This window comes from Brachyhypopomus gauderio, chromosome 5 (assembly GCF_052324685.1).
Source record: "Brachyhypopomus gauderio isolate BG-103 chromosome 5, BGAUD_0.2, whole genome shotgun sequence".
Taxonomy (NCBI): domain Eukaryota; kingdom Metazoa; phylum Chordata; class Actinopteri; order Gymnotiformes; family Hypopomidae; genus Brachyhypopomus; species Brachyhypopomus gauderio.
In genome coordinates, this window is record NC_135215.1 from 1,020,001 (window position 1) to 1,036,161 (window position 16,161).

General features: G+C 41.3%; 3 protein-coding genes across 7 annotated transcripts in view; 1 reads left to right on the forward strand and 2 right to left on the reverse strand.

The window, feature by feature from the left end:
• The window catches only part of LOC143514014 (sodium- and chloride-dependent GABA transporter 2-like), a 12,257-nt gene extending 7,620 nt beyond the window's left edge, over window positions 1–4,637 (reverse strand). For both annotated transcript variants that reach the window (XM_077004725.1, XM_077004726.1), the window contains exons 1-6: window positions 4,492–4,637; window positions 3,841–4,055; window positions 2,056–2,190; window positions 1,695–1,835; window positions 1,230–1,296; window positions 310–372 (exon numbers count right to left, since the gene is read on the reverse strand). In XM_077004725.1, the coding sequence (XP_076860840.1) occupies window positions 310–372; window positions 1,230–1,296; window positions 1,695–1,835; window positions 2,056–2,190; window positions 3,841–4,033 (599 nt within the window). In that variant the 5' untranslated portion in view covers window positions 4,034–4,055; window positions 4,492–4,637. The remainder of the gene's footprint in view (window positions 1–309; window positions 373–1,229; window positions 1,297–1,694; window positions 1,836–2,055; window positions 2,191–3,840; window positions 4,056–4,491) is intronic.
• A 782-nt stretch (window positions 4,638–5,419) lies between these two features.
• On the forward strand, window positions 5,420–10,939 carry parp11 (poly(ADP-ribose) polymerase family member 11). 3 transcript variants are annotated; one of them, XM_077004731.1, is made up of 9 exons: window positions 5,420–5,604; window positions 5,700–5,864; window positions 5,959–6,079; window positions 6,169–6,244; window positions 6,390–6,462; window positions 6,556–6,683; window positions 6,939–7,090; window positions 7,349–9,391; window positions 9,466–9,580. In XM_077004731.1, exons 2-8 carry the CDS (start codon window positions 5,700–5,702, stop codon window positions 7,663–7,665), a joined length of 1,032 nt encoding a protein of 343 aa, XP_076860846.1. In that variant the 5' UTR covers window positions 5,420–5,604; the 3' UTR covers window positions 7,666–9,391; window positions 9,466–9,580. The 3 variants fall into 3 exon arrangements, with proteins under 3 accessions (XP_076860846.1, XP_076860847.1, XP_076860848.1); XM_077004732.1 differs by having other exon boundaries at window positions 7,349–9,348; window positions 9,466–9,572; XM_077004733.1 differs by lacking the exons at window positions 5,420–5,604; window positions 5,700–5,864; window positions 5,959–6,079; ... (2 more) ...; window positions 6,556–6,683; window positions 6,939–7,090 and adding exons at window positions 9,676–9,757; window positions 9,831–9,903; window positions 10,208–10,341; window positions 10,441–10,598; window positions 10,674–10,939 and having other exon boundaries at window positions 7,663–9,391.
• Window positions 10,207–15,969, reverse strand: pyroxd1 (pyridine nucleotide-disulphide oxidoreductase domain 1). Of its 2 annotated transcripts, none has more exons than XM_077004730.1 (12): window positions 15,635–15,969; window positions 15,477–15,557; window positions 15,252–15,371; window positions 15,048–15,176; window positions 14,855–14,928; window positions 14,230–14,405; window positions 13,758–13,828; window positions 13,559–13,661; window positions 13,307–13,419; window positions 12,193–12,315; window positions 11,661–11,798; window positions 10,207–11,464 (listed from the first exon to the last, which is right to left on the reverse strand). In XM_077004730.1, exons 1-12 carry the CDS (start codon window positions 15,719–15,721, stop codon window positions 11,216–11,218), a joined length of 1,464 nt encoding a protein of 487 aa, XP_076860845.1. In that variant the 5' UTR covers window positions 15,722–15,969; the 3' UTR covers window positions 10,207–11,215. The 2 variants fall into 2 exon arrangements, with proteins under 2 accessions (XP_076860845.1, XP_076860842.1); XM_077004727.1 differs by having other exon boundaries at window positions 13,758–13,831; window positions 15,635–15,968.
• Between the last annotated feature and the right edge of the window lie 192 nt (window positions 15,970–16,161).

Below are 16,161 nucleotides of genomic sequence, written 5' to 3' on the forward strand. Positions count from 1 at the left end.
GTTCTCATCAGGCTGTCCAGGATTAATGTCCCTGTCTCCTAACCACATGTGCAATCAGGAGAATATTGTGTAGGGGAGCAGAAAAATGCCTTGTGGTGTCTTCTTCTAAGACAAAACAATGAAGTGATATAGAATCTAATTGTGTTTGGGGAGAAAACTGGTTTCATTGGAGGAATTACTTGAATTGTTATGGGGCAGGATTTGAATGTTTATTTGAACATTTAATTATATTAAAATTAATGTTTATTATAAATGATATTAGGAATTATATACCACCATCTTAAAACATGAAAAGATTGTTGAACTTACAGCCAAAACTCCTCCTCTGGGGAGATCGCTGCTTCCTGTAATGTTGTAGAGTGGTTTGTATGCCTGCGAAACAAGCCACACAAGTCCTGTTAGTGCAGGTAATTTATGATCTGATATCTCAGTCAGTTTGTTATTCAAAATACATATTTGTCAAAGTAACTTATATGAATCATAACTGTGTTCTTTTCACATCCTGTCTTGGTATAAAAAAAACTCCCTGCTATGATAGAGTATACAGGAGTAAGTGGTTTTAGCAGCAATAGTAAGACAGTCGCTGTTAGTTTGTGCTTTTAAGTCATTGCATATGCATTTATAAGTGTTTCTTTCTCTGGATTTCATGATTTATATAAATTCGCACTCTAAAGCATGGCTCTGACCACCCTCTGGGGCTTTGAGTCATCACCCACACCCCAGGGGTATCATAACCAAGGTAATTCACTGGTAAACTACTGATATCTGTAACCTCTTTAGCAGAGAATACCACACTAGAGCCAGGAATAACCCACTTGACCATACACTGCTCTGACCATAAATACACAGAAAATAGCCATTATAACCTCACTACTTAACAGACGTGTTGATCTGGACTATAGCAATATGATGAAGAGAAGGACCAGTTATATGAATGATCCCATTATAATTACAAGGCAAAGCTACATAATTGGGTGTATTTATTTAGGACTGATTTCAGTGCCTTTATAGATTCTGCAATCATATTAATAAATGTTCAGTTGCAACTCCAACAAGGTACAGAGCCTGAACATCAAAAGAAAAACTGTCTCTTTTCATTTACCTATGACCTGCTCACAGACTGTATATGCATAGGCCCACACTTATTGTTAATGTTAATTGGATTGAGCCCTGGTCCCATGCTCTCGGTTGCAGATGTATTTACCTGTAGACAAAAAATATTACCATACCTATCTATTCCATTGTGGAAGTCGGACCAGTCCGTGGGCAGGCTTCGGTTGTAGGTGTGACAATCAACTGAAGTCAACACAGAGAAAATGTCAACACCTTCCAATGGGACATAGCAGATGGTTGAACGGTGAGGTGACCTTTCCTGCATGATGGCAAAAAACTTTTTTTTTTTTCCAGAGTGCGAAAACTGATCTACGCTCTGTCTATATAATTATACTCAGTGCGTAAAAGGGCAAACCCTGATGCTCCATTCACATTTTGGGCCACTGTGTGTATTTTATCAAGTGGATTACAGCTCTGTGGCCTGTTCAGTAAGAGCAGGCATGTACTGGCAGGTGCATAACAGAGAGACTAATGATGCAAGCATGTCATCACAGTGGCCCCACATGTCACACTGAATAAAATACTCACACACTGCATCTTCCAAATTCCTCTGCGTATATGCGCTACCGTGTAATATGTACCTGTGTTCCACTTCTGGGAACATGAGGTCCAGGGAAGGGGGTTCTGGAAGCAGCTGAATAGGTAGAACAGAGCCCAGGCCAGAACCACAATGTAGTAAATGTTGAGGTATATGACTATCACCTGAGAAGCAACTCCAATGCCTGCAATAACATGTGCAGAATGTCATATTTCTATCACATCGTTACATCCCAAGCTTATTATTTATTCAATCTCATGGCATATTATTCAGTAACTGCTGCGGACAATTCAGTAACTACCGCGAAACTACTTAGTTAACAGGTTGAGAAGAGTTTTGGCCTTGTGGTTCAATTAGTGCACTGTTAAGTGTATGTTTACGAGACGATTTGATGTCATTTTTACCTTCAAACATAGGACAAATTTTCCTCCAGGCAGTGACCCCTCCTTGACTGGTGTACTGGCCCAAAGCCGTCTCCAGGAAAAAGATGGGGATGCCGCAGAATACGAGGAAGACGAAGTACGGGATGAAGAACACCCCTACATGCAGACACAGACACAGACTGATGTTATTTACAGGAAATGGTTTCTGCAGTGAAGGGCATGAACTTTAAAAGTTAGGCAGACACTAGGAACACTCCCAAAATCCCCCAAAAACATCTGGCTCATTTTTCAGATGAAAGTACACAAATAAATAAAGCTCGACTTAAAAGCTTTTCTTTCCAGAAGAGGACACCTAAGGGAAAAGGAGCGTATTGTTTGAATACGGGCATGTTTGACCTTGCGTGAGCATGCACTATTCTTATTCATGAAAAGTTTCAAAAGAACATGGATCCACTGATGGATTCGAAAATGTTTCACTGACTGTGCTGCATCTGAGATATTAACCCCGCCCGCACGCACAGTGCTTTGCTAAAATATTCACCATCCTTGGCATTTTTAAATATTTTGCTACCTCACAATGTGGAATTAAAGTGGATGATGAGGGTTTACATCACTTAGTTTACTGAACATACCTAAAACTTTGAACCCTCGGTTTTCTATTTTATTGCGAAGCAAACAAACGGGACAAAACAAGAAAACGTCAGTGTGCAGAACTATTCACGCCCGTAAGTCGGTACTTTCTACGCCAACTTTTGCAGCAATCACAGCTGCAGGTCGCTTCAGGTCAGTCCACATGAGCTTGCCACGTCGTGTCACTGGAATTTTTTGCCCGTTCCTCAGGACAAAACTGCCAAAGCTCCTTCAAGTTAGATGGTTTCTACTGGCAAGCAGCGAGCTTCGAGTCCGACCACAGATTCTCCATTGGATTAAGGTCTGGGCTTTGACTATGCCATTCCAATACGTTTACAAGTTTCCCCTTTAACCGCTCAAGTGTTGCTTTAGCAGTATGCTCTGGGTTATTGTCCTGTCGTACGGTGAACCCCCATCCCAGTCTCAAAACCACTGACAGACCCAATCGGGTTTTGCTCAAGAATATCCCCATATTTGGCACCATCCATCTTTCCCCTCAACTCAGGCCAGATTCCCAGTCCCTGATGTTAAAAAACAGGACAGGTGCTCCAGTCTCTGCTTGTGAGCTCTGCAGCTCCTTCAGGGTCACCTTTAGTTTCTGTGCTGCCTCTTGAATGAATGCTCTCATGCCCAGTCTGAGAGTTTTGGTGGTTAGTACTCTCTGGGTACATTTATCGCGGTACCATGTTCTTTCCATTTGATGGCGCTCTGGGGGAATCATCCAAGATTTGGATATTTTAGTTATGACCCAACCTGACTTCTCAACAACTTTGCTAATGACTTGTTTGGAGATCTTCTTGGACTTCATGGTGTTGTTTGGTTATCCTCTTGCTTAATGGTTACAGAAGAACTGTGTTTATACTGATAGATCATGTGACATGTGCATTGCACTCAAGTGGACTTCATTTAACTAAGCATTGGTTGCCCCTTTAGGGTCTTCATAGCAAAGGGTGAATACATATGCACATGCCAATTTTCAGTTTTTTTATTTCCAAAAAGGTTTTATATAGAGAGAGATTTTTCAGGTTATAATGTAACAAAATATGTAAAGGCCAAGGGGGGTGAACACTCTCACAATGTACTGTACATACTCCTCTCTCTCTCTCTCTCTCTCTCTCTCTCTCTCTCCCTCTCTCTCTCTCTCTCTCTTTCTCTCCCTCTCTCTCTCTTTCTCACCCCCTCCATTCCTGTAGCACAGGTATGGGAAACGCCACACATTTCCCAAGCCTATGATCTCCCCAGCCATGGACAGCAAGAACTCAGTCTTGTTGGCCCACTGCTCTCTGGCTTCCAGTCCCTTGAGCTGGTCCTCCTTCTGTGGGTCCTCAGTAGCTCCCATAGGAGTGTCCTCCCCTCTGGCATCTTCCATAGTGCCTCTCTTACTCTCCCCCCTACACATCCACACACACACCACGATTAAAATTCAAAACACTTTATTTGTATTTATATACACGCAAGTCCAGATCAAAAGATGTGTTGTGTTATTAACGCTCTCGCAATAATTGATGATTGCACGTTCGTGAGACACCGATCAATAAGAGCACATTAGGTAGGCTAGTGCTGATTTAAACTCAAGTATGTTTCATGTGTAATACAATAAGAATCGTTAAAATAATTATAACTAACACACAATATAAGATGAAGTGTTAAAAAAGTGACGCTGCGCCTATAAGAACACACCCCCCAAAGGCACAAATAAACAAAGTGTATGCATGCATATATATAAAATACACGAGACAGACGCAAAACTTCTTAACAACAACACACGCATCTTTAAATTCCTCCGAGTGACGTTTAAGAAGAAATAAAAGATCGTTGTGGATCTACCTTGTTTTCAGCGGTTCCTTATAGAGTGTTCCGTGGAAATAAACGTGCGTACGTTGTGGGTGATCCTAAAGATCTTAAGAGACTCTGGGAATGCGGAGCAGCATGAGAGGGCGTGTCGGAAGATGCCTTCGCAGTCTTGCTTTGTTGCAAGAATTGCCTTTCAGTCGTTTTAAACGCCTGTTACATTTAAGGTTAAATCTGGGGGATGCATTTTTATGAATTCAAATCTAAAATGAAACATTGAAACATAATAGATTTTATTTTGAAAGATACTTTTTAATCACAACGATTCATTTCAAATGACAGTTTCTTAATCCTGCACTCCTCCACGAACACACATGCGCGCGCCTGTTTGCAGCACATTTTATACTTATCACCAAATTTCGACGTTTTTCAATGTTTTTAAACCTTTTTCACAGACTCGATACCAATAGCCTAAAATTATTTGACATAGTAATAGTAATAGTTGAGAGTGTGCACATTTGCACATGATGAGTATACACATTTGCACTTTCATTATGAATTGATGGATTGTGCTGAACTGCCGATAAGATACAGGTTTAGTGCAATTGTCTGATTGTCAATCATCAGAGCACATGTGACTTTTTTGTCACGTGATATCAGGTAGACTCATTGAAGTTGAAGTAACCGTTTGTGTAAATATCGGATTATCCGAAATCTAAACACAGCCATGATATTCAAGCGGACATTTTCGAATGGAGAAATGTACTTTATATGTCTTAGTGACATTTTATTTTCTGTTTTAAAAAGTCTCAATCAAGTCTTCTCATTTAATTAACTATAAATAAAATATATATCGGCATGGAGATGTAAACTATCAACTGATTTACTGCCAACGTCGTGCAGGAAATAAACCACCACGACACGAAGATGAATTTTTATTTTTTTGCGTTATGACGTTTCAACATTGCGTCAACTGTGACGTACGCGGAAGTTGCGGATAAACAATAATACAGGGCGCCGAGGAAAGCGAAACCCAGTCAGTAATGACACCAGCCGGGGATTAATGCTCGTAAAACACAGTAAATGTGCAGATAGAGATATAATATACAGAGTGGTTCACACAGAGGGGCACCAAACGCATCGTACGAGGTAGACAACACAGCTGGTTCACAGCGCAGTGCAACAGAGGGACTGGTTCAGGTTGTTAAGTGCCTGGTGAGCAGTAATTTTTCTCATTTTCGCAGATGCACTGCTCGACAAGCGACAAGTGTGTTCAGCAACATCTGGAGAACACCATGTTCCCCCCCAAGATCTCGGAAGAAGAGTCTTGCGAAGAGGAGATGGACACGTCCGAGCCCAGCTGGCACTGGTTCTACCTGGCCGAGTGTGGAGTGTGGCACATGTTTGAAGTACGTGCCCACCACTCGTTGTGTTTGGGTCTTGTGAGGTCCATTTATAGGTCCGGCTAAGGTCCAGCTGCACGTGTGTGTATCTCCTCTGCAGACTGACCCCAGTGCGGGATGCTCGGTGACCAGCGACCAGATTGAGCAGAACTACGTCAGGAATCAACACGGCTCCATGGATTTCTATACACCTAAATATACATACAGATTAGATTTCTCAGGTGAGATGTCCAGGTAATCGTGTGAATTATACAGTATGATCATCCCAAAGTGTTTAGTCCTGCATGTGTTCTGTACCTTTGCTTTTCAGTTATGAAGCAAATCAATGTTACAACTGGGAAACAGAGACCAATTAAAAGGGCCCTGCATTCAATCACAGGATTTAGGTAATTTGCATGTACAGACATCACGCTTATGTCTGTGGTGTCTGTGGACTTTCTCCAAAAGCTCAGCAGTTTATATCCTCTTTTCACTACGATCACGCCTTGCTGTTTTCCCATTACAGCTGATATTTCTGTCATTTGTGCTCAGATTCATTTGCGATAACCTGGCTCTCCCAGTCCCGTGTCACTGGGAAAGAGTTAACACGGACGAGCCTTATCAGGTATTCACCTTTTGTGTATGTGTAAACATATAAAAGGCGCTAATGCAAAAGTAATGTTTGTCCCTTCACTAATGATTTTTTTTTTTCTGTTAGCTCATCTCTCTTTGCAGAGACACGTTTGAGTACAAAGAAGTAGCCAGGCTGTTTGAGAGGACCATGGTCCAGCCTATCAAATCTATCCAGAGAATACAGAACCTGGACCTGTGGGAGTTTTTCTGCAGGTTTACACCTCCTTTGCTTACTTCGGCAGTTTCCTTTCTAATCATACCAACAATTCTGACCAGTTAAGCACAACATGCTGTAATCTTTATGCACCTGTTTCTAGAGGCTCGTGGTAAAGGATTTAAAATAGTGTATAATATCAATGGTTTATGAAATAAGTACCACTATTGTGCTAAAAAGTACACATGTTGAAAGATGATCTGTAACTGCTTTTAATTATGCTCCCCCTCCCTTTTATTTATATTTTGCTAAAGGAAAAAGGCACAATTGAGAAAGATAAAACGTGTTATAGACATTGAGGAGCGAATGCTGTTTCATGGGACAGGTCATAGTAACATCCAGGCCATATGCACATACAACTTTGACTGGCGGCTAACAGGAAGCCACGGTGACGTCTATGGCAAAGGTCCAGGGCTTTTTTGTGAGCTCTTTGAAACTAGCACATGCCACTGTTCTATAATTAAGTTGTTCAGTTTTTCATGATTGTGAGTCTGATGTATCGATATTCATTCATATTTTGCAATGGCATATAAATGACCTTAAAATTGTTTATATTGTTATTTTGGACTAGGATTATACTTTAAATATTTTATCACAGCATAAGCCAACTTTCGAACTACTCCTTGAATGCATTTGAATTTGAGTGTCCTCTTGTTGTCTACAGGAAGCTATTTTGCTCGTGATGCCAAATACTCCAGCAAGTTTTGCCACTCGACCAGCAAGCATAACTTCACCCTGCAGAGGCATGGCCTGGCCCCTCCCATCTTCCAGAGCGAGCCCCCCTACAAGTGCATGTTCCTGGCGCGGGTTGTTGTGGGCGAGTACACTGTGGGTCACCCGCACTTCTGCCGTCCACCCTCCAAAGACTTGAGCATCTCCAACTTCTTCGACAGCTGCGTGGACGACTTGATGAACCCCAAGATCTTTGTCATATTTGACAGCAACCAGATCTACCCCGAGTACCTTATCGAATTTTACTGACATCAGCAGATGAAGGACCCGATCCGACATCTGGGCTTTCTAGTTCTAATTAATGAGGAAGAAGGAACGATTATGCTCATTAAACAGGAAGAATGTGAGCTTATGGATGGAGGTTTGACTTGAAGGGTCGTATCTTTTCTGTGAAACAGTGCCAAAGTTAAGCTTTGTCCTTAAAAAAAGGGCACTGAAGACAAGATGTTGGAAACAGGACCTTCAGATGCAGGCTCTCTACAATGTCTTAGTATATTCTGTATATGCGCACAAATCCCCTGTCCATGCATTCAGTGTGTACAAACCACATGCACAATGCTTTGTTTTTTGTGGGAGGGTTGATTCATGTTAATTTATAATTTTTGTATTTCATTAATCTACCTCACTGTAATTTCTACCTCATTGTCATGCGGTCCTGCAGATCACAAAACATTTGCTAGGGTTCCTTGTCATTTAATGTGCACGTTCTAGTGGGAATAACACCATCCTTCATGCTAGTCAACAACAAAAATCCCTGTAGGATATACTGTACTGCACTCCCCAAAACACTTTGCTCTAGGAGGTGTTTGCATCGACTGTATGAGAGCTGGACTGGTTAGAAAAGAAAAACCACTGCTTCGACCAAACAGTAAACATTACATGATTTCAAGTAGAAGACACACCACACAAATTGCATTCAGACATCTGTAATACTGTAAATGTACATTTAATGTTCTGTATATATGTGTATATTAGAAACATATTGTCTTATATGTGTGTGCATGCACATGTGTGTGCTTGTTGCATTTGAGTCGGGGAGTTTTTAGACTGTAATGTGCTCAATATGAATATGTACTTTTTCATAAAAGTACTTTATATAAAGAATAGTTTATTTAGAAGACATCTATAAGGTCCATGAACAGTGTGATGGGTCTTTGAGAGCTGACTGCTTCAGGCAAAATCACCTCTTCATAATAAGGAATTTTCAATGTCCTTCCAATGAAAAAAACATGAGCCACCCCGTCCCCTTTGAGTAATGATATCGAGGTGTATTTCTTCTTTAGCAATGCTGTGATGATGAATGAAGAAGTCTCCACAGACACGGTCTTAGTTGTCAATAATACCTTTATTACAAAACAACAGCATCAGAGGAGGTCTAGTGCCCCTCACATCTGTAAACCATCATACATATTGAAAAAGAAAGATGAGTAGGAGAGAAAGGGTCCTCAGTATTTAGTCTAAACAGAGACAGGAAAAGGCCCACCAGACCTTTGACCCTTGGACTAGGGTCCCTTTTCACCTAAACCAAAAAACATGTAAACCACATTCTTCAACCTCTTTGTTCAGCTCAACTCACCATAAGAAGAGAAATGAATTTTAGACCAGTTACAGTTTAAACTTAATCACTACATAAAGTATTACATGGGCACAGACACTACAATATATTTTAATTTGTTTGATTTTGTAGAACCGTTTATATAAAAATGCTAAACTGATGGAGATTAAGCTTGCTATATTTAAAGGACTAGGACACGTAGGCGTTACCATATACTGACACGTCTGTTTTTATTGTAGAGGGAATAAGTGGGACTGGCTCTCATTTCCTTTCTCTCCACCTGTGCGTATTTGAAACAGGTTGAGTGGTCAGTTTCATTTGATGACCAACATGCTGGCGAATTATGAGGAGCCCATGGACACTTCAGACACCCCCTGGTACTGGTTCTATCAGGAGTGTGACACTTGGCACCGAATCGAGGTACCGCCAGGTGATTTCAATCATGACTGGGTTCTGTCAACTTGACGTATTCACAGGGTCGGTTTTCTTCATAGGATGATCCAGTGAGCTCCGTGGACAGTTCCGAACTGGAGCGGTATTACCTGCAAAACCCAAATGGAGTTTTGAGGATTGCCACAGAAGCAGGAGAACTGAGTTTTGATTTCTCAGGTAATATCCGGATGCTAACGCGTTACTTTACATTATTAAAAATATTAACGTCTCATGTCAGTACAAACCTGGATTTTTAACCTCCACAAATACAGGGAAAATACAGACTAATTTAACAACAGGACAGAAGCGACGGATAAAACGCTATTTTTCAAGCGCTTTGGACCGCAGTTTAAGGTAGATCTCAGTTTACGTCACACACGTTTTCATGTGAAATGAAAGTGAAACTGATACTCATCTTGTCCAACAGATGTACGTGTGCACACCAGACAACATCTCTGCCTGTTCACTGGGAGAAAATGGACCCTAAAAAACCTTTTCTGGTACTATTTATGATACAAAACCAACCCTAAATGTAGCCTTTCATTTCTTATTTGATAAACTTTACATTATACACTGACAAGCTGGACTGCCCTGTTACATATTTCACAGGGATCTGATTTTAAAAGAAATCATAACTCAATATTCTTTCAGTAGCAAATACCACACTGACACACTACTGCGCAAGGCCTTTTCAGTCTGAGATGCAGAAAACTAAATATTACAATTACATCAGTGTCATATTTAGTTCTAATGTACAAATATACAGCCTCAAAATATGAATTCTCGCTCAATTTTCTTCGCAAGGCCTTTTGTCTGAAGTCTGACAGCAGCGAGTTTTTGGAAGTGCAGAGTTATACCCAACACAATGGCTGTCTGCTGAAACCCATTAGGAAAATATACAGGATCCAAAATGTGGACCTCTGGGAGTTGTACAGCAGGTAAGCTGGTTACCTTCCCTTTGCTGGTCAAGTGAAGAGGAACTTAAAGATGTAACCTGTGCATACATGCTAAAGTACTACACGTGTTGGGTTCCTCAGGAAAAAAACACAGCTGATGAGAATCAAAGGTCAATCAGACATTGAAGAACAGAGGCTCTTCCATGGCACAAAGACAAGCAATTTACATAGTATTTGCACATACAATTTTGAATGCAGAATGTCTGATGGGAGGAGGAATGGTTATGTTCTTGGCAAAGGTAGGTAGAGTTTAATGATTTCTTTGTATTTTCCACATTATTAAAAGTATTTAATGTTACCTTGTTATCTTCTAGGTACATACTTTGCAAAACATGCATCCTACGCCATCAATTATAGTCCACCTCACATCCAAGGGCATAAGACCACACAGGTAGTGGTCCTTGCACGGGTTATTGTTGGGAAATACAAAGAAGGGCATCGTGATCTCTGCAAACCCGATGGTGATCAAAACGAAAACATACATGACAGCTGTGTGGACAGTACCTCACATCCTACTGTTTATGTCATTTTTGACTCCAACCAGATATATCCTGAGTATGTACTTGAGTATTCAATCTAATGTCACAGCCTTTGGGGCACACACAATGTATGAGGCCCAAGGAGGTTGAGGTGAATATAAGTTTTTATACACACACACACACACACAAATATATATATATAAATAATTTATTTTTCTTTCAATAAGCATCCCTACAGCCAATTTGATTATTTATCTGCATTATTTAGACATCCCTTAACCAGTGGTTCATCCATGTGACAATTTAAATCTTATTTAAAGTCCGAAACCTCTCATCCACCTATAACTGCACCATGCCCCAGCAGCAAACTGCATGATTCAGTCAAAGTAATCCTCAATGTCGATGTTGGGGTTGAGAAGTTCCTGGCCATATGGGGATAGGTCCATCTTGTTGAGGATGAGGTTCTCGAAGGTCTCCTCCAGGTCGGTTTCTCCGATGAGAATAGCTCCCATCATGCGACCCCCTCTCAGGACAACCTTCACGTACTCAACACCTTTAGTGCAGCGTACAAGCAGCTCGTAGTCCTGGCCCAGGCCCTGTGCATTGAACTTCCCAAGCAGCACCACCTAAAGGACAAACACGGAACAACCGCGTAACACGCCATGCAAAAAAAATAAATAATAATAATAATTTTTTTAAAAACCAAAAATAAAAAATAAAAACACCCCCCAAAAAACGTCAGCTGACCCCAAACACGGACAAGAAGGAGAGAGGGGAAAACGATGGAGGAAGACAGAGGCAAGTGAGTGGTGAGACCATCACCTTGTAGTTGAAGAACTTGGTGATGTGGGAGAAGAGCTCGAAACAGAAGTCCAGCTCGATGGCCTCACCCAGCGTGTGGGCTGCCATGCAGCGAGCAGCGTACCAGCCCATCTGCCGTGCCTGCGTCCACAAACGCATCTGTAACAAAGAGGACGCCACACAAGCAGCACTCACTACACAATCAAACACTATCGCTTCAACCTGATGGTCCAGGCATTTTGTCACACAATTATGGTTCTTTTGTTATGTTTTGTATTGAATTAAATTATTTATTTATATATGCAGGTCATCACAGGTGAAAAATGCAATGAAAGGTTTTGGATGAGAAGATCCAGGAACATGCAAGAAAATATGGAATATGGAAAATTAATATGAAAAATAGCAGGCTCTTTTTCATTGAAATGGATGGTTGGATGTACGGCTGAATGTATGGATGGATGTATGTATGGATGGATGGATGGATGGGAGGATGTATGGAAGGATGGATGAATGTATGTATGGATGGATGGGAGGAATGGCCAACTGACTGTACCTGCTGCCAGAGTGCGCTGGGCTCCCAGCATGCAGTGCACACATCCCCAGCGGCGTACACATCTGGTTCAGACGTCTGCGTGTGCTCGTCCACCTTCAGACCACGGTCCTCCGCCAAGTCAAACTACAGCAGGCTCCAAGAGTGAGTCCACTACCAAGAACTCTTCTTATGTCATCACTTATCAAGGTGATACAAAACTTTACCCAGTTGATACTCATCACTAGGAAGACATTACCTCAAGCTTAGATGGTGCTACTCTGCCTCCTTTTAGGCAATAAGTAGAGAGGAATATCCTCTCAGTGATTGAGAGAAGACCGATAACCTCTCAGGGGTCGAGAGATGACTGTGGTGTTACAGCTGCTCATAATTATGAGAAATCTGATATCCTCTCAGAGACTAAGAGAAAACTGTGTTGCCATAGCTGTTAGTGGTTCACAGAGGAAATAATCAAGTTGCACGGCCTCCTCACAGGGAAGGAGACCAATATCCTCTCAGGGGGTTAGAGAAGACTATAAAGGGCTTTTGGGAGGGAATTCAGGCATTCCTGCACTTGTGCTTTGATCATTACATCTGTGCACTGTTTTTCAATGCTACTGCACTGTTCCATGATGACCAGAAATATTAATTCCTATAATGTCTCTCTTAATTTTTCATTGGTTTTAAACAGTTAGTTAGTCATACATTTAAATGGTCTTTAAACTATTTATTACTTTAATGTCTCTTAATTTATTGTGGCATTTTTATCTTTTTTCCCTGTAAAACACTTTCCGCTGTAAAACACTTTGTGAACCTTGTTTAAGGAAATGCTCTACAAATAAAGTTTTATTACTATGTTCAGTGATTGTTAGAATGCAATTTGGTCTGTTATTTTAAACCCTGTCCTGATGTCATGCATTTCGTTCAAATAAATGCATAGTTTCCAAGCAACTAACACTAGTCATGTTTCAAAGTCGGTGCTGGATGCCACAGTAACAGAGCCTGTGTCCTTGAATATGAACGCTGCTATAGTTTGCCTAGGCATGGCCTTTCATACTTCTCTAATAACTGCCTGGTGTAAGGCAGAGCAGTTCTTAAATACTACATGGTTACATAAAGAACATCGTAAAGCCCTTACATTGTTGCCATGAAGAAACGGTTCTGTGTTTGGGACCACGCCGGTAGCACTGACGATGAAATCACAGCCAAACGTCTTCCCATTAGTTAGCTGGGCATAAACCGGCCACAGCCCTGTAGAAAAAGGGAGACCCAAGTCTACTCCACAGGTCATTGGTTCCTGCTATGGGATTAAGTGCCATCATGCTCAATTTGTCATTCAGATGAATATGGAAACACTTTTCTCGGCACTACACAGAAGCTCTTTGCTCACCCAAGTCGGTTTCCTGCGTATAGAGTGGGGACTGCCTGAACTCTTCCTGAGAGTAGATGGTTTCAACTTCACACTCGTATTCTACGTGAACTCTGTGGGACACCTGGGGAAAAGGAACACACACTGGAAGGGTCAGACAACTACATTTACAGTTAATTTTCATATACTGGGACATGGTGCAGTATGTAGTTTTTCAGACCTCCTCTGCTCCTCTCAGACTGATGCCTTCATGCCAGTCTGGGCCTAAGGCACTACCAGGCACTCCAGAACCTGCTATAAAACAGCATATGCATTATAAGCACACAATAAACTGTAAAACATGCATCAGTGTGCAAAATGCGTTACGAACAATCAATCCCCAACTCATTTTACAGTTTTTGCCAAATGTACGAGGCTGTTTGGAACAAGCGTTTTAATATACAGGTGCTCATACACAGAGGAAGGACCATTTGAGTAAAATACCAATAGGACACCAACAAACTAAAACAGAATTGAATAAAACTTTATTGTACAGTCAAGGCATAATTTATATATATATTATATATATTATAATTTAAATATTTGTGTAGACAATAAAGCTGTTCTGTTCTATTCTTCAGAGACAGCTTCTCAGCTGAACTATTTATGAACCAAAAAGGGCATTTAATGACACAGACAAATTTTTGGTATACCTGTTTTAGAGGCTTTGTCAGTGGTGTACCGTGCTCTCTTGCAGGGCAATGCTTTCTGTGGCTTCTCTGCCTCCAGTGAGGGGATAATGAACTGAGCAGCTCCTGCATCGATGAATGTGTTTCCTATGGCCTTGTCCTTTATAGCCCAGATCACTTCACAGCCCTCCACTTCATACCTACACACAAACCCATAGAAGATAACAGCATTCATGAGTGTAGTAACAATTATGGCCACAAGAGGTCATCTGATCAGATATCCTCAGTGATTTTCAAACCTTTAACTGGAATACCCATAAACAGCTCTTTTTTGTGATTTTCTAGTGCCAACATGACCATAGTAACCTCACAGAGGGCTTAATTACTTATTTATCTGCTGTAGTGGTAGAGCAGGCCTAAGACACCGTTGCAAGGGATTTAGTGCGTACTAGCGAAGGTTTAAGCATCAACCAACATTTTAACATATTAAAATGCGGTACTTAAAGACTCATCAGTTTGGGTATTGCAGAAGCAAATGCGGTTGGTGATCTTTCTCACACTATCCATTCTAAATGTATGAGAGAAAAAGGGGGGAAAATCTGTATAACTGCCAGATGAAAAGCTGTAATGAAGCACAGTTGCTGCTTACACTAATTCCAAGGCAATTCCTCCATTTCCAACAACCATTATTCGTTTTGCACTTGATAAGCATTTCTGAAATTCCTACAAAACAAAAGAAAGGATAAAAAATGTTAGAAACATGTTATAGAAACATCTAAGAGTTCTTACAATGTTTTGATTATTTACACATACGTAAATAATCATCACGTACTGTACTGTACCTGGGCACTGTCTGTGTCCCGCATGCCCAACACACGAGGGTTATCCTGTATGATCAGTTTAGGCCTGGCCCCAGTACAAATACACAGCTTCTCATAATGGAAAACCTGTCCATTTTCAGTCTGAAGTGTCTGCACAGAAGGACAGTGTTTGAGCACAACTGTCTCATCACGTTATTACTCCAGCGTGCTCTAGAATAATCTCACGTGTTGCTTGGCATGGAGGACTCGGACTGCAGACTGAATAACTTTCAGGTTAGGATACTTCTCCTCCAAAACACTGGATGGTTGCTCTTCAACTTCAAAGTCCTCCAAGGTTTTAGACACCTTCAGAGAAGATGGTGCATTAGCACTACAAAACAAACAAACAAACAAACAAACAAACAAACAACAACAACAACAACACGTCTTTAATGGCAGTGGAAGACCAACCTGTCTGAAATGGGTCACGGTCTTCACCAGTGGACCAGCCGTCAGGAGGGAGATGTTCTGGGATGGAAACTGTGAAGCCAGCTGGAGAAAGAGGCGACGTCAGTGGAGGAGAACCACAAACTTCAGACAACAGCCGTATCAAGCACACGTACTCACACCTGTTCTGCGCAGGTTACTCCGGCGATCCCTCCACCTGCTACCACGAAGGTGGAGCGCGTCTCCCACCGGGACGTGGCCGCCATCATGCGTCTGCGGCTCGGCTTCGTGTAGTGTCGACAGGCACCGTGCAACAGTAGCTTACACTTCTGTTATTGACTGTGAACGGCACTTTTACTTTACGTTGTTATCTCGGTTTTACTACAAATTCATAAATAAAAGAATACAAGCTGCATAAATAAGCTATTACACTTTCAGCGAAGTTAAATGGAAAGTAGTTAGCTGGCTAGCTAACGACACATCCGTCTGGTCCAAAGTCTTCCATGTTGTGTTACATCGACCGGCTACGGATACCCATAAGGGTCATATCGCAAAAGTTTTGACATCGCAAACATTTAATTTTGTGGTCTTTGAGTACTTTGTGTATTAAAGTACGTCGTCTACATGGAAGTTATATACTAGATACTACAGTCAGCGCAAGAAAATACACATAACTACATTACTGCAAGTTGCATTAAATGATTTGCTG

Bases quoted from the DNA above. Each gene is read 5' to 3' on its own strand.
- pyroxd1 (XM_077004727.1), bottom strand. From the start codon at position 15,721: ATGATGGCGGCCACGTCCCGGTGGGAGACGCGCTCCACCTTCGTGGTA. The intron at 13,420-13,558 runs GTGAGCAAAGAG...CTTTTTCTACAG, and splicing joins TACGCAGGAAACCGACTTGG to GGCTGTGGCCGGTTTATGCC. The intron at 12,316-13,306 runs GTAAGGGCTTTA...AGCCTGCTGTAG, and splicing joins CGTTTCTTCATGGCAACAAT to TTTGACTTGGCGGAGGACCG.
- parp11 (XM_077004731.1), top strand. From the start codon at position 5,700: ATGCACTGCTCGACAAGCGACAAGTGTGTTCAGCAACATCTGGAGAAC. The intron at 6,080-6,168 runs GTGAGATGTCCA...TTTGCTTTTCAG, and splicing joins ATACAGATTAGATTTCTCAG to TTATGAAGCAAATCAATGTT. The intron at 7,091-7,348 runs GTCCAGGGCTTT...TGTTGTCTACAG, and splicing joins CGGTGACGTCTATGGCAAAG to GAAGCTATTTTGCTCGTGAT.